The sequence below is a fragment of the Dipodomys merriami genome, unplaced genomic scaffold (assembly GCF_024711535.1).
Source record: "Dipodomys merriami isolate MVZ:Mamm:240054 unplaced genomic scaffold, mDipMer1.0.p SCAF_7, whole genome shotgun sequence".
Taxonomy (NCBI): domain Eukaryota; kingdom Metazoa; phylum Chordata; class Mammalia; order Rodentia; family Heteromyidae; genus Dipodomys; species Dipodomys merriami.
In genome coordinates, this window is record NW_027206290.1 from 19,237,902 (window position 1) to 19,264,976 (window position 27,075).

At 42.6% G+C, this 27,075-nt stretch overlaps 2 protein-coding genes and 2 non-coding genes across 6 annotated transcripts in view; 3 read left to right on the top strand and 1 right to left on the bottom strand.

Annotated features, from left to right (window-relative positions):
• Nucleotides 1-165: 165 nt before the first annotated feature.
• On the top strand, nucleotides 166-11,333 carry Rpl5 (ribosomal protein L5). 2 transcript variants are annotated; one of them, XM_070007669.1, is made up of 8 exons: nucleotides 166-258; nucleotides 1,884-1,953; nucleotides 2,039-2,154; nucleotides 3,457-3,591; nucleotides 5,593-5,795; nucleotides 7,131-7,308; nucleotides 10,780-10,868; nucleotides 11,176-11,333. In XM_070007669.1, the coding sequence occupies exons 1-8, from the start codon at nucleotides 256-258 to the stop codon at nucleotides 11,273-11,275; spliced, it is 894 nt and encodes a 297-aa protein (XP_069863770.1). In that variant the 5' UTR covers nucleotides 166-255; the 3' UTR covers nucleotides 11,276-11,333. The 2 variants fall into 2 exon arrangements, with proteins under 2 accessions (XP_069863770.1, XP_069863771.1); XM_070007670.1 differs by having other exon boundaries at nucleotides 7,131-7,305.
• LOC138817448 (small nucleolar RNA SNORD21) lies at nucleotides 6,969-7,062 on the top strand. The gene has a single exon (XR_011368887.1). It is a non-coding gene; the product is annotated as a small nucleolar RNA SNORD21 (small nucleolar RNA).
• On the top strand, nucleotides 10,940-11,072 carry LOC138817363 (small nucleolar RNA SNORA66). The gene has a single exon (XR_011368821.1). It is a non-coding gene; the product is annotated as a small nucleolar RNA SNORA66 (small nucleolar RNA).
• Nucleotides 11,334-11,430: 97 nt separating the features above from the next.
• The window catches only part of Dipk1a (divergent protein kinase domain 1A), a 58,455-nt gene continuing 42,810 nt past the window's right edge, over nucleotides 11,431-27,075 (bottom strand). The window contains exons 1-5 of one of the 2 annotated variants that reach the window (XM_070007668.1): nucleotides 26,778-26,792; nucleotides 24,605-24,739; nucleotides 19,288-19,395; nucleotides 15,237-15,413; nucleotides 11,431-13,534 (exon numbers count right to left, since the gene is read on the bottom strand). In XM_070007668.1, coding sequence (XP_069863769.1) covers nucleotides 12,722-13,534; nucleotides 15,237-15,413; nucleotides 19,288-19,395; nucleotides 24,605-24,718 — 1,212 coding nt within the window. In that variant the 5' untranslated portion in view covers nucleotides 24,719-24,739; nucleotides 26,778-26,792 and the 3' untranslated portion in view covers nucleotides 11,431-12,721. Of the gene's footprint in view, nucleotides 13,535-15,236; nucleotides 15,414-19,287; nucleotides 19,396-24,604; nucleotides 24,740-26,777; nucleotides 26,793-27,075 lie in introns of those variants that run through there. The other variant, XM_070007667.1, reaches the window with a different exon arrangement.

A 27,075-nucleotide genomic window follows, 5' to 3' on the forward strand; every position in this document is an offset into this window, starting at 1 on the left:
CCTTGTCGGTGCTCCTGCCCACCGCGTCAGAACTCCAGGGTTTGTTTGCACCAGGCAAAGGCAAGCACACACCCTCCGGCCAGCAGGGGGCAGCAGGCCGCGCACCGCGTGGCCAGCGCCCTCTCTCTTCCCTACGTCGCTGGCGTACTACGCGGCGCTACATACTGCGCATGCGCAGAGGTTCCGGCCTTTTCCCCCCTCTAGCGCTGCGGGGCCTGTGTGTAGAGCTGTGCTCTCGGGTCTCTAATCTGCAGGATGGTGAGTGGGCATCTCGGTTTCGGGGCTCCGATGCGCGCGGGGGGGTTCCTCCTCTGTTCCGAACTCCAGCCGAGGGGCTCCCTCGCGCGGGGCAGGGGTCGGATGGCGCTCGATTGTGGGCTCTGCGGCGCTCGGGCTGCGGCTCCCAGCGTGGCTTTAATGGCTGCCGCTCCCGGCGCGAGCCCGCGGGGGAGGGGCGATGGGGCAAGGTGCACCGGCGGCAGCCCGGGGTTGCGGGCAGGGTTGAGGTTAGCAGACAGCTTGCGGGGGGCGGGAGGGCTGGTCGGGTTCAGGGGGGGCGCCGCCAGCCGGGCGCGGAGGGGGGACGCGGAGATCCCGTGGGTTCGGCTTCCAGGTTGGCGGGGAGATGTCAGGGTGTCAGCGGGTTCCAAGTCCCTGTCACGAGCAGCTTGGTGCCCGGCGGCCCGGCGAGTTCTCGGGGAGACCTCGGTCCCGAGACCACTGTCGGTGGGCGCTAGAGGCCCAGGCGTCCCTGGGCCCCGGCAGGCAAGCGTGTTCCTTGCTCGCCCGTCGTTCCGGCCTCTGGCTGGTTGACGCGGATTCCAGTCCCCCCCGGAGGCCGGCACAGGTCTCCAAAGGTGGGATGGGGTGCTGCCTTTAGTCGGGGCGCAGTGATGTATTCGCGGGAGATACCTGCCAACTCAAGGAGTGGGCCCGGGGACGTGGGCAAGGCCGCTCGGCGTGGAGGAGCTGTGTGGTTAGCTGAGGTTAGGTTCTCGGGAGGGAAGGGTTCGGGACACACTGATGTCTGGCACCGTCGTCCGCCCTGCTGGGAGAGGGTCGCTTAGCCCTGGTTGGTGAGGAAGCAGATACAGAGATGGGAAGCGTTTACTTAAAGAACACACGGACCTAATGGGAGTCGGGATTGTGTACGTTTTTTCTGAGTGGTGCTGGAGTCGGATCCACGGCGTTTCTCAACGCCGGGCAGTCCGTCGTGGGTGGGTTTTTTTTTGTTTTTGACTTTTTTTTCGATGCGGGTCCTGGGCTTGAACTCAGGGCCTGGGCGGCTGTCCCTGCGGTACCGCCACAGCTCCACTTTGGGCTCTTTTAAGTGGAGATGAGAGGCTCATAGACTTTCTTGCTCAGGTTGGCATTAAACCGTGATCCTCAGATCTGTTTCCTGAATAGGTAGCACAGGTGTGAGCCACCGGCCCCTGGTTCCATCCACGTTTTCTGAAGACTTCTTTTAGTCTTGTTTTAGAGATCTGGCAGCCTATGACGGGTGGAAAGTAAAAAAAAAAATTAACTCTGCTTCCTTTAGGAAACATGCTACAAAAGTTTACAGTTAAAAGTGATTTTTCTCTTGAAGTTTAAGTGTTACTTTTTTTAAAAAAGCTATAATTTTTTTATTGTGATTCTGACATAGCTCAGGTATACAGTATTAATTCTAATTAACCTTTCATCTCCCCCTCCCCCATTAAATGTTACTTTGTTACCTGGGTAACCTGTTAAACAGTGGTGAATCTCATGTCTATAGTCCCCAAATTTGGGAGTCAGAGGTGATCCCGAGGCAGAAAGGTGAATTCAAGGCCATCCTGGAACAAAGTTTCATAGACAAAAACATTTACCAAAGTTTTAATAATTTATTTCTTTTTTCTTAAAAGGGGTTTGTTAAAGTTGTCAAGAATAAGGCCTACTTTAAGAGATACCAAGTGAAATTTAGAAGACGACGAGGTATGCCATTTTTCATGCTTCAGTATTAAGAGAAACAGCTTAGTAATGGAATAGCTCTTACTTTTTTTTTTTTTTTTCATTTCAGAGGGTAAAACTGACTATTATGCTAGGAAACGCTTGGTGATCCAAGACAAAAATAAGTACAACACACCCAAATACAGGATGATAGTTCGTGTAACCAACAGAGATATTATTTGTCAGGTAAGGTATAACCCCATTCCATCTTACATTATGGTAGAGAAGGTGAATTTGGAAGCAAAGCACATTTTAGTGCCTCCAGAAATTCCGATCGATCTTTCCCTTTTAGAAGGTTTTGAGTTGGTAGACTGGGAGTTTATCATTTAAAAAGAAAACCAAAACAGCTGGGGTGAAAGTGCTCAGTTGTGCTTACCTTACTTGTATGTGGATTTGGGTTCAGCACCACACACACTAGGAAAGATCAGCTGTGTTTAGAAATCTTGACCCAGTTACTCTCCTTTCCATTATCTCCTTCATGGGTAAGAGACTTGGAGGAACCTACTGCAGGGGGCTAGACAAGTATTTAGAATAGTATGTCAGGTTTTAAGTGCTGACTCTTGCTTCGTGGATTTGCATACTACTTAGCTCATTAAAGAGGGAGATGACTTAACCCTGGGAGGGTTAAATAAGACTTCTTTTTCCTTCATGTATGAAATAGGTTTTAGTACATTGCACAGGACTGTCTCCTACTTGAAAGACTTTTAAAGATGTCAGTTCCTATGTGCAAGGTCTTTTACAACTAGAGAATGTTTTGAGTTTCTTTGTTGATCTCTTTCAAGAGGTAGGCACCTGTTTTCTGGGCAATTGGGGACAAGATTTTGTATCTTTGTTCAGATAATTGAACATGTACTACCTGAAATTTGGTGGAACTTGGTCTGACTTCAAAAGATATTTAAGTGGGTATTCTTCCTCAGACTTTTTTGTGTCAGTTCTAGGGCTTGAACTTAGATAAGTGCAACTCTTAATTCACTGGCTCATGATTATAGGCATGAGCCACCGGTGCCTGGCTTTGCTTTTTTTTTTTTTTTTTGTCCTGGGACTCGGAACTCAGGGCCTGGGCACTGTCTTGAGCTTTTGCTCAAGGCTAGCACTCTACCACTTGAGCCACAACACCACTTCTGGCATTTTCTGTTCATGTGGTACTGAGGAATTGAACATAGGGCTTCATGTATGCTAGTCAAGCACTCTACCACTAAGCCACATTCCCAGCCCTCCAGTACATTCTTACATTTAGAGTCTGAGTAATTTTAACCATACATATGGCAGCATTAGTAAAAGTATTTATAGGTAAGTCTACCTAATATATAACTGTTCAACTGGACAGTTGACCAAGTCATAATAATAGTAGGTTAACAAGTGTTTTAAGTGAAATCCATGTTTTGTTTTCTTAATTCTTTTTTCCTAATTCCTTTGAAAAGAAAAGCACTTAGAACAGGCAATCAAATAGTAAAGCAACATTCCTAATCTGCTTTTTTCTTGCTGTAGATTGCTTATGCGCGCATAGAAGGAGACATGATCGTCTGTGCGGCATATGCACATGAACTACCCAAGTATGGTGTGAAAGTTGGCCTAACCAATTATGCGGCCGCCTATTGTACTGGCCTGCTGCTGGCCCGCAGGGTATGTACAAGACAATTTTTGTTGTACTTACAAGGTGACTTTAACTGGTGTATTTTGTGTCTTTAGAAAGAGTGTCGCTTACGGAGCATCAGCAGAGAAGATGATTTTTGGGGGGGCGGGGGAGGGTCCGGTCGTGGGGCCTGAACTCTGGGCCTGGGTGCTGTCCCTCAGCTCTTCAGCTCAAGGCTAGTGCTCTACCATTTGAGCCACAGTGCCCTTCCGGCTTTTTTTTTCCTGCTTATGTGGTGCTGAGGAATCGAACCCAGGGCCTCATGCATGCAAGGCAAGCGCTCTACCACTGAGCCAACTTCCCAGCCCGAGAAGATGATTTTATGAACACCAGTTTTTTGCTTTTTAATGGGTACTCCAGTTCTGATCATTGGAATTTTTAGTATTGCTGGGAGATCTGTAGTCTGCAATAGTGAGATATCCACTAGCCACCTGTGTCTGTTGAACATTTGAAATGTGCCAATGAAATGAAAGCTAGTTGCACTAAGGAACTAATTTTTCTTTTGTGGGGGGTGGGGGTGGGGGGTGGGGGGTCAGTCAGTAAGGGGACTTGAACTCAAGGCCTGAGTACTGTCCCTGCCTGAGTTCCTTGGCTCAAGGCTAGCCTCTACCACTTGAGCTATAGCTCTGCTTCTGGCTTTTTTGGGTGCTTAACAGATTCACAGGCTTTCATGCCTTGGCTGGCATCAAACCACCAATGCTCTGAACTCTGCCACCTGAGTAGCTAGGATTATAGATTTGAGCCATTAGTGCCTGGCAGGAACTGAATTTTTGATTTGCAAAGCCACTTGTGGCTACTGAATTTAGTAGTTACTAGCCAGCAAAGATGTAGCTACTCAAGTAAAAATATTCGGCACTCAGCATACATTAAAAATTCAGACTTGGGGGATTCCATTCCAGACCCTCAGAATCTGTGTTTCAGTAGAATATCTCAAGTGATTTGTACATTAAAGTTTTAGAAAGTGAGATGGGTGGCCCAAGCCTATAATCCTAAGCTAGTTGGGGGACGGAGATGAAGAGATTTCAGTTTGAGTAGCTTGGTGAAACATAAGTAAGATTGCAAACTTGGGCATAAATTGAGACTTACTTTGAAAGTAGCCAAGGTAAAGAGCTGGAAACACTGTTGAAATGGTAGAGGGCCTGCCTACCAATGAGATGCCTGAGTTCAGTCTCTAGTAGGTCCCAAAAGGTTTTCCCAGTATTTATCTTTATTTTGGGTGGTGGGAATTGATGAGAAGATTTATTTTTGCTTTAGTTATTTCTCTACCTGGTTGACAACACTTCCTCTCCTCCTCCCTCTCTCCATATATATATATATACTATTAATGTAGATAGGAAATGAGAATGTGATTTTGCTTTGTTTTTGTTACGTCAGCTACTAGCTGTGTTTTTTGTTTTTGGAGCCAGGGTGCTTTCCCCATGGGAGCTGCACTCCAGTGTGTGTGTCTGTTTGTGTTGGAGAACATTTTTTGAGTGCAGTAGAGGAATCTTAACATTATATATGAAAACAATTTATTACAAGGGCACTTGTGCTGAAACAAGAGTATCAGCAGAGGTGGGACCCACAGGAGAGTACCCTGTAAAAGATAGGCCCTGCACTCCAGATGGGGGAAAACTACATGCAATAATTACATGTTTACTTAGTTTTTTAAATTAGTAAAGCCACATAAGACAAAAAAAAAGTGGCGATCACTTCATTTAAGGATCAGAATTACGTGTCCTGTTGACAAAAATTTTAGAGTAGGAGCTGGGAAGGTGTCTCAGTGGTATAGTGCTTGCCTTGCTCATGAAGCCCTAGGTTTGATTCCTCAGCACCAACATAAGCAGAAAAGGTGGAAGTGGCCCTGTGACTCAAATGGTAGAGTGCTAGCTTGAGCTGAAGAGCTGAGGGAATGCACCCAGGCCCAGAGTTCAGGACCCACAACTGACCAAAAAAAAAAAAAGTTTGACTATATTGTACTAGACATTTACAATGAAATACATTTGTTACAGCTTCTCAATAGGTTTGGCATGGACAAGATCTATGAAGGCCAAGTGGAGGTGACTGGAGATGAATACAATGTAGAAAGCATTGATGGTAAACCTGGTGCCTTCACCTGCTATTTAGATGCAGGCCTTGCCAGAACTACCACTGGCAATAAAGTCTTTGGTGCCCTGAAGGGAGCTGTGGATGGAGGCTTGTCTATCCCTCACAGGTAATAGTATTGCATTATTTTCCTGTTTGTCTAAAGTTGGACAGAGCAACTCATAGACATTAAAGATTTCAAACAAGATTGTTAAGGCTTATGAAGAAATAAGATGGTTGGATATGGAAAGTTTAGGTCTCTAAACTGACATTTTGCTAGTTAGTTGAAGATAAAAAGTCTCATGGACTGCCGGGCGCTGGTGGCTCACGCCTGTAATCCTAGCTACTCAGGAGGCTGAGATCTGAGGATCGCGGTTCAAAGCCAGCCCGGGCAGGAGAGACTGTGAGACTCCTATCTCCAATAAACCACCAGAAAACCGGAAGTGGCGCTGTAGCTCAAGTGGTAGAGCGCTCGCCTTGAGCTGAAGAGCTGAGGGACATTGCCCAGGCCCAGAGTTCAAGCCCCACGGCCGACAAAAAAAAAAAAAAGTCTCATGGACTTTTCTGTGTGGGCTGATTTTGAACTGAGATTATTGAGTTTTCAGCCTTGTGGGATCACAGTTGCGAACTACCAGATAGTTCCCAGCTGGATTTTTAAACATAGGGTGTTTTTTTCCCCCCCTCTAATGTACTTATTGTTTTAGAGGTAATATACAACAGGGTTACCTTTACATGCGTGAGGTAATAAGTACATTTCCTTTTGCATAGCATCATTGGTTTCCTCATTCTCTACTCCCATCTCTACCCATGAGTTGTATAGTTCACTTTCATCAATTTTAAATGACCTGTTAGATCTTTTGAAAGGTGCCAGTTCAATGACTTTTTTCAGTGTTTGCTCACTAGCTACAATAGTAAAAATTAGTCTACATTGTAGATTCCTCCCTTTTGAACACTAATAAGGTGGTACAAGTATGCCAAGAGTGTTTTTGTGGGCTGGGAATGTGGCTCAGTGGTAGAATGCTTACCTTGCATGCATGAAGCCTTGGGTTCAATTCCTCAGGACTAGATAAACAAAAAACCAGAAGTAGTGCTGTGGCTCAAGTGCTAGCCTTGAGCAAAAAAGAAGCAACAAATTAAAGTCATTCGACAGTTTCCATTGTGATCTTAGACAAATCCCTGTTACTTTTATCTTAAGGTACCTGAGACAGGCTCTGGAGTTAACTTCCTATGCTGATATGCAGGGGAACTGTGATAGATAGCCTCAGTGTTTGAGATTTTCTTTTCTGGAATTCAGAGATGAGCTGCTAAATGATGATACCCACTAACTGAGCAGTCAGTAGTTGGTCCTTTGGTTGCATATGATGCAATAATGGTTTCAAGACGGGACTGACGGCAGCTGCTAAAGTGAATTCCTGATGAGCTAATTTCAGGCAGTCAATGCTAAAATATGGAAAACTTCTTTCAGTACCAAACGATTCCCTGGTTATGATTCTGAGAGCAAGGAGTTCAATGCAGAAGTACATCGGAAGCACATCATGGGTCAGAATGTCGCAGATTATATGCGTTACCTAATGGAAGAAGATGAAGATTCTTACAAGAAGCAGTTCTCTCAGTACATAAAGAACAACGTAACTCCAGACATGGTAAACAATCTATCTAAAAGTACCTGTTTTATTAATTTACAGAACCAAGTTTACTATTTGTGGTAGGCTGTACTCTTACATAAGATTTCAGACTAGCAGCTGAAAATTAAAATAGGTAAGGATAGACTTCAACAAGCTAAGCTATTCTTGGAATGAACTTAGAATGTTGGTAAGGTGGTATAAGGGATGAGCTGGTTTTGTCAGCAAGTTTTTTAGAAATCTACCTAGGCTTGAAGCATCTGAAGCCTTTGCTGCTTTGTATTTTAGCTGTTACCTATATTATATTCCTTTGGTATACTTTGATATGGTGTGTACTCTATGCTAATTTTGCTAGTTTTGGAAAGAGGGAAGAAAATACATAGGGATCTGTTCAAATTCTATCACTGTGTCTGAATAACAGAAATAATAGGAACCATGTCAGCAAAAGTGAGTTTAATGTTACAAATGTTATTAGTCTGAAGTTGGCTCTCCAGTAGTTCTTAAGACTGAAATAACTGAAGACCATTGTACCAGTTTTGAAATTCTAGTGAAAATGTTGAACATAAATAAGATATAAAGTTAGTGTCAAGTAATTTATTAGGGTCTTTTCTGTTAGTAATGCATGACAGTTTCTACTTTGGCAGAGCTTGGCTATGAAAACTAGTCATAATAAAAGATAGGCTGGGTGCTGGTAGCTCATGCCTATAATCCTACCTACTGGTTTGGGAGACTTGAGATCTGAGGATCACAATTCAAAGCCCAGCCTGTAGGGAAGTCTGAGACTTATCTCCAATTAACCACCAGAAAACTGGAAGTAGAGCCCTGCCTCAAAGTGGTAAAGTCTTGGGGCTGGGAAGGTGGCTCAGTGGTAGAGCGCTTGCCTTGCAAGCCTGAGGCCCTGGGTTTGATTCCTCAGCACCATATAAGCAAAAAGAAAAAAAGCCGGAAGTGGCGCTGTGGCTCAAGTGGTAGAGCGCTAGCCTTGAGCTGAAGAGCTGAGGGACAGCGCCCAAGCCCAGAGTTCAGGCCCCACAACCGGACCCCCCCCCCCCAAAAAAAAAAAGTGGTAAAGTCTTGAGCAAAAGAGCTCAGGGTCAGTGCCCAAGTCGTGATTTCAAGCCTTGCCACCAACCCAAAAAAAAGAAAAAAGGAAAGATAACTGATTTGTATGCTTTCAAATGGTCTAAGGCTGAATAAGCACACAGCTGGAGTTTTTGAAACAGTAGCTTTGCTTTTAGTTTGGTTTTGCCTAGCCTCCAGAAGCTCCCATTCTGTGTTTACAGATTGTGTTGGTACGGGGCCTCGAACTCACTTTCTTGGCTTTTTCGCTCAAGGCTGACACTCCACCACTTGTCACAGCTCCAGTTTCTTTTTGGTACTAAGGATTGGTTTAGGTTTTGTGTACTGAAAACAGATGCTCTTCTGACCTAGCCTTGTCCCCTGGCTCTTAAGCTACAGTGTTTTTTCCTCCTCTACAGACATTTGAGGTGTCCAACTGGAAAGCGACTTGCCTAGATTTGTTATCTATAAATGTGTAGTTGTGTTTATAATACCATGAAAGGAACTGGATTTGTTAAAACCAAAATTTAAGTCAGATTTATGAAATATAGTGAATAGCTGAAAAAGAGTAGTAAAGAGGTAGGAAAAATGAACTGTGAAAGAGCAATATAGCATGACCGTACACAGTGCTTGGAGGCTGCTGCGGAGGATCATAAGTTGGAGGCTGCATGGGCGAACATGTTTGCAATAGCATTTGTCAGGTCAGGTTTCATACCATTTTCTCCATGCCAAATGAATTAATTTGACTTTGAAATTTGCTGGGAACTTTGCCCAAGCCATCGTTTATGCAAACTACTAATAAGGCACAGACCCACCTGGATTTTTGGTGGGGAGGTTGGTACTGGGGTTTGAACTTAGCCTTGAATTTGTTAGGAAGGGCTCAGAGCTGTGATTTAACAGGCAGTAATTATATAATTCATTGGTTACCTTGGATTTTTTAATAAGCTTTAGGACAAAAGTGCCTAATTAGAAATCTAATTAGAGGGGCTGGGAAGGTAGCTCAGTGGTAGAATGCTTGCCTTGCATGCATAAGGCCCTGGGTTCAATTCCTCAGCACCACATAAGCAGAAAAAGCCGGGTGGTACTGTGGCTGAAGTGGTAGAGTGCTAACCTTGAGCTGAAGAGCTGAGGGACAGCACCCAGGCCCAGAGTTCAGGCCCCATGACCAGCAAAGAAAAAAAACAAAGAAAGAAATCTAATTAGACAGCCTCTTTGGGTTTTCTAGAAAATTTCAGACCTTTCTAGTTCTATTAGTTCTGCCAGATAGTGACTGTTAGTGACTAGTATATCAGAAGAGTTCAATGATTTATTAAATTGTTTTGAGAATACCTACTAGGCAGAAATTAGAAACTTTCAGGATGTGGAATGGCAAAGTTTTAGCAGTTGTCTTAGCCGCAGATACACCTTGAATATTTTTTTTTTTGGTTGGTTGTGGGGCTTGAACTCTGGGCCTGAATGCTGTCCCTCAGTTCTTCAGCTCAAGGCTAGCGTGCTACCACTTGAGCCATAGCACCACTTCTGGCTTTTTTCTTTTTGCTTATGTGGTGCGGAGAAATCGAAACCCAGGGCCTCATGCATGCAAGGCAAGCGCTCTACCACTGAGCCACTTCCCAGCCCCTGGGCTGGGTTTTTGAACAGTAATCCTCAGATCTCAGCCTTGTGAGTAGCTAGGATTACAGGTGTGAGCCACAGACACCTGGCTTAATACCTTGCATCTTAATGTCTTAAATATTTGGTTTTCCCATTTGTCTTCATTTGACTGAAAGAATATGGGTCAGGTAGTATTTAGAATGAGGAGCCCAGTGCCTCTCTATGGAAATAAAGTTACTGGGCCGGGCATGCCTAGCATGCATCAGCCCTGGATTTGATCCCAAGCAATGCAAAAATTTTTTTTCCTGAGAGTGACTCAAGTATGGCTGAATTACTCCAGTACATGCATGTTTTCTTTTAACTATTGGCAAGGATGGGGTTTTAACTGGTTTCAACTTGCAGCGCATGCTGATTTTTTTTTTTTTTTTTTTTGGGTGGATAAGGTCAATTCATGTTACATAAACTTTGGGGAGGGATTTGGTAGGAAAGGAATTTTAGGAATTTATATAGGTATCAATATTGACCTAGTTTTATTATTATTATTTTTTGGTCAGTTGTGGGGCCTGGGCAGTGTCCCTCAGCTCTTCAGCTCAAGGATAGTGCTCTACCACTTGAGCCACAGCACCACTTCCAGCTTTTGCTGCTTACGTGGTGCTGAGGAATCGAACCCAGGGCCTCATGCGTGCAAGGCAAGCACTCTACCACTGAGCCACCTTCCCAGCCCTATTCCTTCTGAGAATTGAACTTAGAAGGTCAAAATAGAGCTGGTGGTAACATATTGTACTTTAATACAGTAGGGCATATGAAATGAAACCAAGTACTGTTTGCTTTCCTTTGTTTCAGATGGAGGAGATGTACAAGAAGGCGCACGCTGCTATACGAGAGAATCCAGTCTATGTGAAGAAGCCCAAGAGAGAAGTGAAGAAGAAGAGGTATGTGTGTTACAAGAAGTTAGGGACTTCCTGTACTGCCTTGTTCATATTGTGGGTCAGATTTTGAAGTTGTGCAAACTCGATCACTAGCTCTGCGTAATGTAGCAGAAGCTAAGGGAACCAGGTTTGCTAAAGTAATTGTGGTGATGGGAATGTATTTGCCTCAGAAGCTACTGAGGTGGCACCTCCTATCCTAGAACACAGTAATTCTGTATTTTAAAATTGCCTATTGAAAAGAGTTGCCCTTTTTTTCTTATTGCCATTACTGAGGTTATTAACATTTAAAAAAAAATTCTTTGTTTTATAGGTGGAATCGTCCTAAAATGTCCCTTGCTCAGAAGAAAGATCGGGTAGCTCAAAAGAAGGCAAGCTTCCTCAGAGCTCAGGAGCGGGCTGCTGAGAGCTAAACCAATTTTCTATGAAGATTTTTTTCAGGAAGAAAATAAACTTATTGACAAGCAGCTATTTCTGTGTTAAGCTCTTGTTATGAAACTGTAGGAAACCATTATCAAGTATTAAAAAAGCAAAGGATTTCACCATTTTTTCCAAGACTCAACCATAGCTTTTTTTTTTTTCATTTTTTCCTACTGTTCTGCCTTTATTGGTACTTGAATTTGGGGCCTGGTACTTTTATAGCCCAGGCCCCAAAACTGGTATTCTACCATTTAAGCCATATCTCCACTTCTGGCTTTTTGCTGGTTAACTGGAGATTACCATACTTTCTGCCTAGCCTCCATCTTTGTATGGCAGCCTCCTGAATAGCATAAGCCACCAGCATAGCTTTTTTTGTTTCTTTAAAGATAAAATGACTATCCATCGATTGTGTGTTGTATAGCTCTCTAAAAGTACAGCAAGCAACAGGCCAACAATTATCTGGAGTTTCATCCATTTATTATAACCAGCGGGAAGGTACCTTAAAGTATACAATCTTAAATAAACTGATGTGCTAATGGTTTTAATTTTTGCAGAAATACTAGGACTTCTTCAAAAGAATGTTTAATTTTAGGATGTTAAAAGGTAAGTATGTCATGTATGAAAGTAACAAAAAGCTCAGATATTAAACCTTGAATATCAAACTATTAGGGGAATATTAAGTAAGTTTATTTGCTTCTATAAGAAATAGCCCTTTGGCCCATTTTGGAAAATTTTATGGAACAGATTCCCATGATATTTCAGTTTTGTTTTTTTTTTTTAATTCAGCTTTGTTCTTAATAGTCCCACTTTCTCCATGGCTCAAAATCAGGATTTGTGGATCTTGTCTGAGTTTGGCCTTAAGATGTCAGGTTTTTTATTCTACTTTGCACTGTTCTTCACACTTAGCACAGAGCTACATCTTCAGTCCAAGGAAATAAGTGGAGGTCTGGTTGAAGCTAATAAACCATGCTATTAACCCAACATCATTTTATAAAGGAGAAATTTTAATTCATCTGCTTTGCAGTCTTACTTAATTTGTTATGTGCAAACTTTACCATGCTAAGACATTATAAATTTATGAATACACTTTCCTTAACAGCAGCTTTGATGCAAACAATGTTTCCAGCAATGGGTATTTTGGCTAACAAACCTACCAAACACTCACTGTTTATGGAATGAGGGTTCTCACAGTATTTTTTAAGTACACAGTGAATGTACTTGTGAAATGTAATAGAATGTCCTTCAGGAAGGACAGGAATGAAATCTTTTGGGGCATGTTGATCCTATACCTCTGACCATTATTCTGCAGTCATGTGCATTGATGAAGACTTCACAGGCCAGAAGAAGGGATCTTCAGTCAGAAACCATTGTTTTAGATTCTTAAAAGTTGTTCTTCAAAACTTCTAAGTTTCCTACAATGGGAACAATGTCTGAGTTAACTAAGAATCATTTGTGTAGGAGATTTTTTTCCATAATAATGTTTTTAGATTATTTAGTATTAAAGAATGTTCCATTTCCATTTGATTTGCTGTGACTTTGAGAGCAATACAAGAATAGAGCTGCTTTTCTAATTCTTCACGGATTTCACTTGGAGCACCACGCAGTAGGTAGTCTTTGAGTAGCTGACAAGCTTTTGCCAAGTTTGGCTGTATCACTTCAGAAGTACACTTCATTGTATTCTGGTCACAGCTAGTTCTGCAATCTGTGCCATAGACACAGTCCAGATCAGACTCACAGTGACGATCCTTAATAAGTTCTTTAAGGTTTGTCTCTGGCACGATTTTTCTCATATCCACCATTTTCAAGTCATATTTTTCATTATATCCTAGGTTTTTGGCACTAGTGTCACACATAAGAAAGTTTCCATAGGGGCCATGGAAGACATCTTCCACAAATTCCAAGAGTCCTATGGCTATTTTAGCCTTCCTTGGCCAGGATGGTGTGAACAACTGGTCCATGCTTCTTCTGAACCCAGATGGGATAAAAAGCTCAATGACCCATGGAAGACTTATTCCATAAAGAGAGGTATATTCAACACTTTCCATCACATAGAGGTCACCACAGAACCCCATTAGTTTGGGGGTATGTTCCTTATCTTGCAGTATCACCATGAGAAGAAATTCATTTAACTGGAGAAGTGCCCATGCTGACTTGGCTTCTCCCAAGGAAACCTGTCCATCTTTGTCTCCATCAGCCACTGTCAAAATGAGGTTCACTAGTTCAGAGAGGTTTCCTTGGTCACCCAATTTTGCCTGCCAAGACAAGAATCTTAATGAAACAAGATTAGGAGAATCAGGAGCTATGATTTGCCTTTCTTTAGAGGGCTACCTAGGTCTGTTTTATCCTTTGAAATAGTAAAATTCTGTCAGTTCAAGGTTTATCTGACAAAGGTAAGTCCTGAAGATTACTAGGGATCTGGGCCTGTCCCATTCATTTTGCACACTGACAACTATTCTAAGGATTAGGAGTTTGGGAGAACATGAGCACATGTATATACCCAATTTAGAATAAAAGTTACAGGTCTCAATTGGAGTCTAATTCCCCATTTCCTGCATAGAGCAGGGAATGTTTCAACATTTCTCCCTGTTTTAACACTATTAAGCCAAAATCCTTGCTAAATTTTCACTTGGACTTTTTTTTGGGGGGGGCTCCTGACCTGGGGCTTGAATTCTGCCTGGGCACTGTCCCTGAGCTCTTGTTCAAGACTAGCAGCTCTACCACTTTGAGCTGGAGCTCCACTTTGAGTTTTTGAGTAGTTAATTGGAGGTGAGTCTCATGGAGACTTTTCTGCCCAGGCTGGCTTTGAACGACAATCCTCAGATCTCAGCCTCTTGAGTAGCTAGGATTACTACAGGAGTGAGTACTTTCTGTGTCTCAGTCTCTTAGCCATGCATGGTAGACACTATTTCTCTTGTCTGGACTGACTGAGGACAACAGGCAGGAATGGAGAAGTACTGCTCCAGCTGTCCAATGGCATTCATTTTCTTTCAAGTAACTCAGTCCCAGGACTGTTGTGGCCCTAGTTGGAGGAAGCAAGTCATACAGCCCTAGAACAGGTCTTTAGGGGCTGGCATTTTGTCCCTGGACCCTTCTAACCTTAATACTGCTCCCAGCCAAACAGGAAGTTGCCTGAGTCCCAGGCTTCTGCTGCAATGATGTTCTCAGGTGCAAAGAGCCAAGATAAAATGAACCAAAATCTTTGAAGTTGTTCTCTCAGGTATTTTGGTTACAGCAGTAAAGATGGCCCAGCTTTTTCAGCCTCATGGGTAGCACATATGACCAAGCCTGGCCAGATGCACTCGTTTTTGTTTTTTATAGTATCATTTTTAATGTCAAAACATAGAAATAGAATTAATGAACTCCCTATTCATATCTGGATGCTAATGTTAACATCCTCAAATACTTTGACTTCCTTAGGATTGAGTCTGATGGATGTCAAAGAATCTCAACATTTAATGACTTAGGTTGATATATGTGAATAGATACACAGTTGTCCCTAGCTGTATTGCAATTCACTTACTGTGTTTTCACTGATTCACCTTATCGCATTTTTAAAAGCTAATTCTGTACTGTTGAATTTTAGCTATATCATGAGATTTTGGAGTACATAGCTGTTTTCATAATACTCAAGATTTTAATTATTTTTGCCTAAAAATTTAAGGCAAAAAAAAAATGTTAAGAAATTGGAATACAGGGGCTGGGAAGGTGGCTCAGTGGTAGAGCGCTTGCCTTATATGCCTGAGGCCCTGGGTTTGATTCCTCAGATCCACATAAGCAAAAAGAAAAATGCCGGAAGTGGTGCTGTGGCTCAAGTGGTAGAACACTAGCCTTGAGCTGAAGAGCTGAGGGACAGCGCCCAGGCCCAGTTCAGGCCCCACGACTGGATTCCCCCCCCCCCCCGCAAAAAAAAAAAAATTGGAATACACACACACACACACACACAACTGTACTCACCTTAAAGAGACTGTAGACCATTTCTTTGAATTTCTGTACAGTAGTTCCCCTAGTTGGTTTATCAAATAGCACTATTTCTTTTCTTGGCTCCAATTCAGTTCCAAAATCAAGATGAAGTGCTTGTTCCATTTGACATTTCACAACGCCTGGTAAATTATCCCAAATCCCTAAATACATCTTTGTGAAGAACAGGTTTTATTATAAAGTAGAAATCTCAAGCATATGCATACACACGGGGCTGGGAAGGTGGCTCAGTGGTAGAGCGCTTGCCTTGCATGCCTGAGGCCCTGGGTTCGATTCCTCAGCACCACATGAGCAAAAAGAAAAAAGCCGGAAGTGGTGCTGTGGCTCAAGTGGTAGAGCGCTAGCCTTGAGCTGAAGAGCTGAGGGACAGTGCCCAGGCCCAGAGTTCAGGCCCCATGACCGGACCCAAAAAAAAAAAAAAAACAAAACACACACTTCAGTGAAAGTGTAAGTGTACTAGGGAAGAAATGTACTTGTAATAAGCTGAAAACTGGTCATGTTTACAATGAGAATGACAGTGATTGATTGTTACCCAGTACAAGTTTTTATTGTGGTTTAAGGGGTTTGGAGTATTAAGCCCATCCCCAGGATCAGTCACTACCTCCTGGCTGGAATGAAGCTTATTATTAATCCTTAAATTGGTAGACTACTCCAAAACCCATCTGTGAGCTAGGCACCAATGAGGCCTATAATCCTAGCTCCTCAGGTGGCTGAGATCTGAGAAAAGTCAGACTCTTATCTCCAATTAACCATCAAAACCCTGAAGTGGAGGTGTGGTTCAAGTGGTAGGGCACCAGCCTTGAGTGAAAAAAAAGGGCCAGTGCCTAAACCCTGAGTTCAAGCCCAAGTACTAGCACATACAAAAAGGAAAAATTGTGACATTCCAAGACCTTGGAGGAACACACATGCTGCTGGAAAGTTGAATGGTCTGTCTGTCTGTCTCTCTGACCTTGTGATTTCCTCTTCTAGCCTAGGTTTCTTTTTCTTTTTTTTTTTTGGTCCAGTCGTGGGGCCTGAACTGTGGGCCTGGGCGCTGTCCCTCAGCTCTTCAGCTCAAGGCTAGCAGTATACCATTTGAGCCACAGCGCCACTTCCGGCTTTTTTTTTCCTGCTTATGTGGTGCTGAGGAATCAAACCCAGGGCCTCAGGCATGCAAGGCAAGCACTCTACCACTGAGCCACCTTCCCAGCCCGCCTAGGTTTCTTTTAATTTCATCATCCATGCCTATCATTGTCTCCTCAATGACTGAAGACCTAAACTCTGTTAGAGAATGGGTAGTGGAAATCAGTCTGGTATAGAATGTAGGCCAAACTCAGAAGTTTCCTGCCTTTATTCTCTGCTTGGTGTGGGTGATACTAGTACTAGGACTTGAATTTCATGCATGCTGGCGAAGTCCAGCTTTTTTTTTTTTTTTTGGGCTGGCTAATAGAGGATAAGAGTTTTGAGTGCTCTATATAGTTTTTTTTTTTTTTTTTTTGTCGGTCGTGGGGCTTGAACTTTGTCCCTCAGCTCTTCAACTCAAGGCGAGCGCTCTACCACTTCAGCTACAGCGCCACTTCCTAGAGGGTAAGAGTTTTGAAGCTTTGTCTGCCCAGGCTGGCCTTCAAACTGCAATCAATCCTCAGATCTCTACCTCCTGAGTAGCTAGGATTTAGTCATAGCTACAGATGCTATTTTAATTTGTTTTAGACATAGGTTTTTGCTGTGTAGCCCTGTCTGGCTTCAATGGAGACCTGAAACACATGAAGACAAACACAGACTGAGGACGGAAGCTGCAGGTGGAATGGCCCTGTGGGCTGTAAGCTGCAGGGCTGTAGGGGGAGTCTATCCATGCCTGCCTGTGGGAGTCCATATCACTGTATAGTGTGGGCCTGCCTGAATGCCAAAACCCAGTGTGCTTCATTGGGTTTTGGTCTCACATTGGCTTGATCCTTTTCCTATTCACTGTGTCTCCACTGGTAATGGGAATGTTTACCTGGTGCCAATCTATCTTAGAAGTTTAAGTTGTTTTTTATTTTCATGATGCTAACTGCTAAATTTTCCTTGAGTTTAGACTTTGGACTTGGCTTTTTTTTCCTGGTCCTGGGATTTGAACTGGGGACCTGACACTCTTGGCTTGCTTGCTTGACTGGCTGGCATACTATCACTTGAGCTATGCCTTTAGTCTGGCTTGTTACTGGTTATTTACTTTTTGTTGGTCGTAAGGCTTGAAATCTTGGCCTGGGTGCTGCTGTCCCTCAGCTCTTCAGCACAAGGCTAGCACTCTACCACTTGAGCCACAGCACCACTTCCGGTTTTCTGGTGATATATTGGAGATAAAGAGTCTCATGGACTTTCCTGTCCATGCTGGTTTTCAACCATGATCCTCAGATCTCAGCCTCCTTAGTAGTGAGGATTACAGGTGTGAGCCACCTGTGCCTGGCTTGCTGGTTATTTTGGAGATGAAGTTTCAAAGACTTTCTGCCTTGGGCTAGGAAGGTGGCTCAGTGGTAAAGTGCTTGCCTTGTATGCATGAAGCTCTGAGTTCGATTCCTCAGCACCAGATATGCAGAAAAAGCTGGAAGTGGTACTGTGTGTGGCTCACGTGGTAGAGCACTAGCCTTGAGCTGAAGAGCTGAGGGACAGCACCCAGGCCCAGAGTCCCGGCCCCAGGACTGACAAAAAACAAAAAACAAAAAATCTTTCTACCTGATATGGCTTGGAACCTTACTCCTCCAGATCTTAGCTTCCTTAGTAGCGAGAATTATAAATGAGCCACAATTGTCAGCTGGATTTGGACTTTCACGAAATGCAAGTATTAAAAATTGGTGAGTTGAAATAGACTATGCTGCACTGTGAAATGGATATAAGCCTTCAGGGGGGCTGGGGTGGAGTACTTGGTTTGGATAAGTATCCCCAAAGGCCCATGTGCTAAAAGAATAGCCCTAAGCTTGGTGCTACTGGGTAGTGATGGAAGGGGGTGGGGCTTAGTAGGGGGTTGTAGGTTACAGGTCATATGTCCTTGAAGGGTAAGGAGGGATGCTACTCTCTCCCCTTCTGGTTGTTTTTTTTTTTTTTTTTTTTTTTTTCTCATCCTGGGACTTGAACTCAGGGCCTGGCAACTGTTCTTGAGCTCTTTTGCTCAAGGCTAGTACTCTACCACTTTAAGCCACAGCTCTACTTCCATTTTTTGGGTGGTTAACTGGAGATAAGAGTATCATGGACGGGGCTGGGAAGGTAGCTCAGTGGTAGAGCGCTTGCCTTGCATGCATGAGGCCCTGGGTTCAATTCCTCAGCACCACATAAGCAAAAAGAAAAAAGCTGGAAGTGGCGCTGTGGCTCAAGTGGTAGAGCGCTAGTCTTGAGCTGAAGAGCTAAGGGACAGCGCCCAGGCCCAGAGTTCAGGCCCCACAACCGGACCCCCCCAAAAAAAAAGTATCATGGACTTTTCTCTAAGGGCTGGCTTTGAAGTGTGATACTCAGATCTCAGCCTTCTGAGTAGTTAGGATTGCAGGTGTGAGCCTAAGCTTTCTCCTTTTCTCTTTCTTTCCTGGTGAGAAGAATGAGCTTCTGCTACCATGTACTCCCATCATGATGGCTCATATCAGCCTGCTGGACCATGGACTGAAACCTACAAAGCTGAATGAAAACAATTCTTTCTTTTAAAATTTATTGCCTCAGATATTTTGGTACAGTAATGGAAACTGTTTAACACAGTCTAGATGCTTTAAACCAGGCATCGATGGCTCACACCTGTAATCCTAGTTACTCAGGAGGCTGAGATCTGAGGATTGCGGTTCAAAGCCAGCCTGAGCAGGAAAGTCCATGAGACTCTTATCTCCAATTAACCACCAGAAAAGGGAAAGTGGCGCTATGGCTCAAGTGGTAGACATCTGGCCTTGAGCTGAAGAGTACAAGGACAGTGTCCAAGCCCAGAGTTTAAGCCCCACGATGGACAAAAAAAAAATAAGTAATTGTGTTAATGATGGTTCCCATTAAGCTGCAACCACACCATTAGTGTTCCAGAATGTTTCTCTGTATCACCTACCTGATTGTTGGGCTTGGTGGACAAGCATTTTCCAAAGTAAAGTGTTTCTGTCACACAAAGACTGTTACATGCAGGCCCATCAATAACTCCAGTCTTGTACTTGTCACACTGGAAACCAGAAAATAAAAAGTGGTTAATAGAAAAGTGAACATACAAAGAAACATCTAAAGACACAAGGAATAGGTATTTATACCCTTGAAGAGGAAGTTTTTGTAGGTGAAGATGGCAGGCTTTGGAAGTAGGCAGAGCTGGAAATTCGACCCAAGCTGTTACTACGTGCTGTGTGACGGTGTGTTCTACCCCTGTGCATGAAATTTTGAAACTTTCTCTTTTTCATGTGCACTGAGGTGGTATTTGGTCCTACTCTCTACTCCCCCCCCCCACACATACTTTTTTTGTGCCTATGCGGGCTTGAACTCAGGACCCAGGCACTGTCCCTGAGCATTTTTGTTCAAGAATAGTACTCTACCACTTGAGCCATAGCTCCACTTCTGTCTGTTTGTTTGGTCGTTAAAGGGGAGATAAGAGTCTCTCAGATTTTACTGCTCAGGCTGGCTCTGAACTAAGATCCTCAGATCTCAGCTTCCTGAGTAGCCAGGATTACAGGCTTGAGCTATTGGAGCCAGAAATGTTGCCTTTTTTTTTTTTTTTTTTTTTTTGGCAAGTCCTGGAGCTTGAATTCAGAGCCGGGGCACTGTCCCTGATCTTCTTTTGCTCAAGTCTAGCACTCTACCACTTGAGCCACAGTGCCACTTCTGGCTTTTTCTGTGTATGTGGTACTGAGGAATTGAACCCAGGGCTTCATTGATGTTAGGCAAACACTAAGCCACATTCCCAGCTCCCCATGTGCTTGTTGTTGTTGTTGGTTGTGGGGCTTGAACTCTGGGCCTGGGCACTGTCCCTCATCTCTTCAGCTCAAGGCAAGTGCTCTACCACTTGAGTCACAGCACCACTTCTGGTTTTCTGGTGGTTAATTGGAAATAAGAGTCTCTCAGACTTTCCTGCCCAGATTGTCTTTGAACCTTGGTCCTCAGATTTCAGCCTCCTGAGTAGCTAGGATTACAGGATTGAGTCAGCGCCCAGCTCTCCATCCTCAGAATCTCTGTTATCTCCATTTTATTCATAAATAAACTGAGATCAGCTAGTGTGGGTGGATCAGGGGTCTCTAAGCCTAGCTACTCAGAAGGAGGAGGGCTAGATTAGAAGCTAGGCCAGGCAGACAAATCCAAGAGAATTCCAGTGAGCTAGCAAAAAAGGAGAAGAAAATGGAGGTGTGGCTCAAGTGGTAGAGAGCTATCCTTGGGCAAAAAGCCCACTGAAAGTGTCATGCCTGGAGTTCAAGCCCCAGGACTAGCACAAGAAAAAGAAGGAAGGAGGGAGGAAGGGTAGAAGGAAGGATGAGATAGTGCCCATGCTGAGTTCAAACCCAAGTACCTGGGGAGAAAAAACACCTCACTGGGAGTTGAGTGCAAAGATTTAGGCTTGTAGTCTCTGCTACTTCTGAGACTGAGGCACTTCAGGGCCAGCATGGGCATTATCTTTTTAAGAAACAAAAAATCACTGGTAATTAATTTTCCTTCATATGTAAAACAGTTTTAAAGGTACAAACTAGGTTTTATATGAGTCAATCAGTAAGTAGTAAAGACTACTGTAGCATTCAGCAACATGAATTAGATTTCTTGTTTTGAGCAAGGCTTCTTGCCAAGTCTGAATCAAAGAGGTAGTCACAAAGAGCACACTCTTCAGCTTGTGGTCTCATCGTATTTGCTTTGTGTGGAAAGGGGAGTAAGCCACACACAGTTTTATTTTTCCAGCACATCCATACACACAAAGTATAATCACCTGTAATCTAAATAAGAAGATCCAGAAGTTCTAAAGAATGTTCTAGTTCACAATAGCAGAATCAGTAGAAAACATCAAAGGTTGCTTCATTCCTAACATTTACTGTATTACTGTAGTTCTACTTAACAGCACCCCTGTGCTAGTGCCTGCTGCCCACAGCCAGGAGATGGCATACTTTAGCTTCATTTTACAAAACCACTTGCGCTGAAGGACTAAGTTCATCAACAAAGGGACCTCGACCATAAGGAGGCGACCACAACACACGTATATTATACATAATACATAATGTATTATACATAATACATAATATTAGGTTTTAAGTTTTGAGGCTCCATATTTTAAAAAAGTTATTTTGAACATAAATTTCAGCGTTCTCTTACTAAGGGTTGGGTTCTTCAGCATGCCTGAAAATCTTCCACATGTCCCCTTCAACACTCTGCCATTCCTTGTAACAACTATTTTAAATCTTTGTCAGGTTCTGTCTTCAGCTTTTCATTTTCCCTCTATAGATTTCTCTCAGCCATGAAAGATACTCAAATCTTTTCACATACACACACACAAACACATACCCCTCTATTTTTTCTTCCTTTCTGTTATAATGAACATATGTATTGAAAAATTCCCCACTGTGCTAAGTGCTAGTAAGTAGCTCATGCCTGTAATCCTGTAATCAGGATGAGGGCCTTGGTTTCAAGTTAGTCAAGGTGGGAAAGTCTGTGAAACTCTTATCTCCAATTAACTACCAAAAATCTGGAAATAGAGGTGTGGCTCAAGTGGCAGAGAGCCAGCTTTGAGCAAAAATAGCTAAGGAATTGAAGCCTGAATTGAAGCCCCAGTACTAGAAAAATAAATTAAAAAGTTAGTAAACAAATTCCTCACTGCACACAGTTCAGTATTTGTATATGTGCAGGGGATGGTTTAGGTGGCTCTAATGTCTTATGTAGAAGTGCACAGGTGTTTAGGCAGCACTCTAATCAGGAAGCCAACACTCCAGAGGCAACGACTGTAAGTGCTCTGGTATTCCCTATCTTCATTTGATCCAGGTATGTGTTGGGGGGGTGGGGGAGGTGGGTTAAACCCCTGGACTCCTGAGCGCTAGTGCTCTTCTGTACTCAGATCCATCCCTAGCACTATTTTTGAGATTCTGTTCACTATAAAATTAGGACTTAACTGGCGAAACCTGTGGCTTATTAAATACCATGATGAATATTGAAAATGGGCTGTCACAGGCAAAATTAAGCAATATTTAAGATATGTAAATTGCCTAAATTGAGATATTTTATATCCTTTCATTAAGAGGGCATAAGAATCAGTTGGAGGTATACTTTTTCTCTTTAGGGAAGAACCTCCAGCTAATTGAACTAATCATTTTACGTTAGAGGTTCTCAGGCATCATGGGAGTTCAAGTCACCTGGAAGACTAGTTAAAACAGATGGCTGGGCCTCAGTTTCAAGAGTTTCTGGCTCATGAAGTTTCGGGTAGGACTGAAAATAAGCATGGCTAGCAAGTCCCCAAGTGATGCTGCTGATTTTACTGGTCTAAGAGACCACATTTTGAGAATTTTGAGTTCAGAATGGAGGTTGCCTGATGTTAGTTATAACAGAATTCTGTCTGCAAAGTACAGTACCATTGCTTCTGCCTTGGGAAAACCTTTCACTCAAATTTCACTATAAAGGTCTTAAGAGCTTTAATGAGTTTACCTCAGATTCTATGGCATATTTTGTGACTTTGTGAATAAACATTTTCTGTGGCTTTCTTCCCAACCTGTAGGCATCTTTTTTCTTTCAGGTACTGGAGTTTGCATTCAGGGCCTCATGCTTGATATATAGATGCTCCACCATTTGAGCCAGACCTCAATCTTTAGGCCTTTTATTTATTTTCCTATTTCAGTGGCTAGGATATAAAATATAGAAGCAAAGAAAAAAGTATATCCTTGCCATGACCCTAATCTCAAAGATTTCTATGAATTATAAAATCTGGAAGACCTTTGCCATTACATATGATGCTGCCAGCATGCTTTCTGTAGTCAGGTTGGGAACATTCATTTGTACTCTGCTAATAATTTATTCAATTTTTGTCAAATGTGACAATATATAAGATAATATATATATATGAGATATGAGATAATATATTATATGAGAATCATATTGATTTTTTTTCTTAGAACTTTGGGAAACCTCCAGTCTCCCCATCTTATGTTACTGTAACACTTGATACAGCAATGTTTACCTTACTGTACCTAGCCTCCAAAAATCACTATTGTTAAGCATAAAATTATATTGAATGAGTTGCATATGTATATATATATATATAAATATATATATATAAATATATATATATATATATATATAATATATATAGCTTAATAGATTACCTGCTTAGCATACACCAATTGTAGTTTTAAGCCCCAGCACCTCAAAACAGAAAATTTCCAAAACACATATATAATTCTGATGAAGTATCTTAATATTATGGAGTTATAATTACCACTAAAAATCTTAGACTGCTCCATACATCACATTTATAGTAACAATAAAAATACTTTAAAAAGCTGGGCACCAGTGGCTCACGCCTGTAATCCTAGCTACTCAGGAGGCTGAAATCTGAGAATCTCAGTTCAAAGCTAGTCCGGGCAGGAAAGTCCGTGAGACTCTTATCTCCAACAAACCACTAGAAAACCGGAAGTGGCACTGTGACTCAAGTGGTAGAGTACTAACCTTGAACTGAAGAGTTGAGGGATAGCACCCAAGCCCAGAGTTCAAGCCCCATGACCAACCAAAAAAAACCCCAAAAAACAAAACAAAAATTTAAAAAGTCTTAGACTGATACAATGAGTTTTCTGAGATATATCGAATCATTAGGAGGAAGAATAAATAATAAATATGTGCTTTATAGATTATAAATAATTTGGTATCTGAGATTGCTCCATTTATTCAAAAGATGTGTTCTGCATATACTGCTTGTAAATAACATTTCAACTTTATAACACAAAAAAGTACACCTGATTGGAATAAATAAAATTTCAAGCACTTTGAAAAAACAAAATCCCCCTCTGTGGCAAGGATACACCCATACTAACTCCATAAATATTCCATATTTAGGCTTTTAATACTGGATTTTTTTCAAAATGAAAAATAACCTGAACTTGATTAGATCAAAAATTTTAAAGTTGGGCTGGGAATGTGGCTCAGTGGTAGAATGCTTACTTAGCATACATGAAGACCTGGGTTAGATTCCTCAGTACCACATAAACAGAAAAAGCTTGAAGTGGTGCTGTGGCTCAAGTGGTAGAGTGCTAGCCTTGGGCAAAAGAAGCTCAGGGACAGTGCCTGGGCTTTGAGTTCAAGCTCCAAGACTGCCAAAAAAAAACCCCCAAAAACCCAAACCTTAAAAGTTTACTAACACTTTTGTAAGTGGTATTTACAGCTTGTTATTAAGAGGCTTTTCAGAAAAGTAGGAAGTGAAAAGGACTTACTATTATTTTCTTACAGTCCTTTCCTCTGCATAGTTCTGTATAGGTAGAATATTGCACATATATAATCCAGCTTCCAACAAAAACAGCCAGCCAGGAAAAGAAGAGATACTTCATCCGCACATATGAGAATCGAGCCTGTGAGTAAAGAGCAAGTGATGGTCATTCATTCAACACCATTTTGTCACAATCCCTTCTCTGCAATAAAGCATATATACTTCGGTTCCTAACCCAGGAGTAACCAGTATACACACAGCAGCTCTAGGACAAAGTGCACTTTCATAGATCCAAACAACACCCGCCTTAGAACGGTCCTGCCAAGGAAAAACAGGGAACAAAATATTCTCTAAGTTGTATAACCTTTCAAGTACACCACCATCAAAAGATACTTATTAAACATAAGCATGTTCACTGGCCATCGTGTAAGATCAGATAACAAGAGGTGCAACTTATTAGAAGTTTACAATTACTGTTTTAGATAATCATGATTAAGTATTTTTATTTATTGATTTAATTTTTTGGTCATGGGGCCTGAACTCTGGGCCTGAGCACTGTCCCTCAGCTCTTCAGCTCAAGGCTAGCGCCCTACCACCTGAGCCAAAGCGCACTTCCAGCTTTTTCTGCTTATGTGGTGCTGAGGAATCGAACCCAGGACCTCATGCATGCAAGGCAAGCAGTCTACCACTGAGCCACCTTCCCAGCCCCTGATTAAGTATTTTTTTTTTTTTTTTTTGTCGGTCGTGGGGCTTGAACTCTGGGCCTGAGCGCTGTCCCTCAGCTCTTCAGCTCAAGGCGAGTGCTCTACCACTTGAGCTACAGCGCCACTTCCGGTTTTCTGGTGGTTTATTGGAGATAGGAGTCTCACGGTCTCTCCTGCCCGGGCTGGCTTTGAACCGCGATCCTCAGATCTCAGCCTCCTGAGTAGCTAGGATTACAGGCGTGAGCCACCAGCGCCCGGCCCTGATTAAGTATTTTTAAAGAGAGTGGCATATGCCTATAATCTTAGCTATAGGAGAGTCAGAAATTGGAAGAATTCCAATTGAAGGGCAGTCCATGTGAAGGTTAGAGAGACCCTATCTCAAAATACAAGTCTGGTATGGGAGTTCATACTCATGTCCCAGCTTTGAGGAAGGCACAGGTAGAAGATTGGCCCTGGGAAAAAAATGTAAGACCCTATCTTAAAAGAAAAGAAAGGGGGCTGGGAAGAAAGAAAAGAAAGGGGGCTCAGTGGTAGAGTGCTTGCCTTGCATGCATGAGGCCCTGGGTTTGATTCCTCAGCACCACATAAGCAGAAAAAGCTGGAAGTGGTACTGTGGCTCAAGTGGTAGAGTGCTAGCCTTGAGCTGAAGAGCTGAGGGACAGCACCCAGGCCCAGAGTTCAGGCCCCAGGACCAACAAAAAGAAAGAAAAAAGAAAAATAGAAAAGAAAGGAGGCTGGAAAGGTGGCTCAGTGGTACAGTGCTTGCCTTGCATGCATGAGGCTCTGGGTTCAATTCCTCAGCACCACATAAGTAGAAAAAGCCAGAAGTGGCACTGTGGCTCAAGTGGTAGAGAGCTAGCCTTGAGCTGAAGAACTGAGGTTTAGTACTCAGGCCTAGAATTCAAGCCACATGACCAAAAAAGAAAGAGAAAAAGGAGGGAGGGAAGGAAGGAAGGAAGGAAGGAAGGAAGAAAGGAAAGAGGGAAGGAAGGAAGGCAGACAGGCAGGCAGGCAGGCAGGCAAAAGAAAGAAAGAATGAATAAAAGAATGAAAGAAAAAGAAAAGAAAGACAAAACAAACACTGGGGCCATTGTCTCATTCCTATAATCCTAACTACTCAGGCTGAGATCTTAAGATTATAGTTCAAAGTCAGCCCAGGCAGGAAAGTCCTTGAGACTTTATCTCTAATTAAGCACCAGACCACCTACCCAAAAAATGGAGCTGTGACTCAAGAGTGCCACACTTGAGCACAGAAGCTCAGAGACAGCGCAGGAGCTCTAAGTTCAAACCCCAGGACCAATGCACATGCACAAAAAAAGAAAAAAGAAAAAAAAAGACTGAAGCAAAATGTAAGTAGCAGAGTTAAATCCCTAGTGCCAGAAAAAAAAGAATAAGAACAGATCTAGTTATGTATCTAATATCTAATGGACAAACAGAATAAGAGATTGAAGTCCATGGTCATTCCTATATTCTTACTGTATTCTCCAGGGCTTTAGGTTCCTTCTGTTTAATCACTTACAGGTTTCACCTACTAGATATTGTGGAAACTGAGAGAAGGTCACAACTATGAAAAGAGAAATGGAGAGGAAGAAGTAAGCTATATTAACAATAAATTAGTCCTTTCAGGTGTTCATGTCAAGCCAAACCACAGGAGACACTGCACTGTTTTGCTCCAGGGCTTTGGTATCTAACTACAACTTAGAATAGTGGGTGCCTTTTCTCCATCAACCCACATATCAAATAATTCAATCTTCAAAAGTGATATATGGTTAAC

Excerpts from the sequence above, each read along its gene's own strand:
- Rpl5 (XM_070007669.1), top strand. Across the intron at positions 1,954-2,038 it reads GAAATTTAGAAGACGACGAG|AGGGTAAAACTGACTATTAT; the intron begins GTATGCCATTTT and ends TTTTCATTTCAG. Across the intron at positions 5,796-7,130 it reads GGCTTGTCTATCCCTCACAG|TACCAAACGATTCCCTGGTT; the intron begins GTAATAGTATTG and ends AACTTCTTTCAG.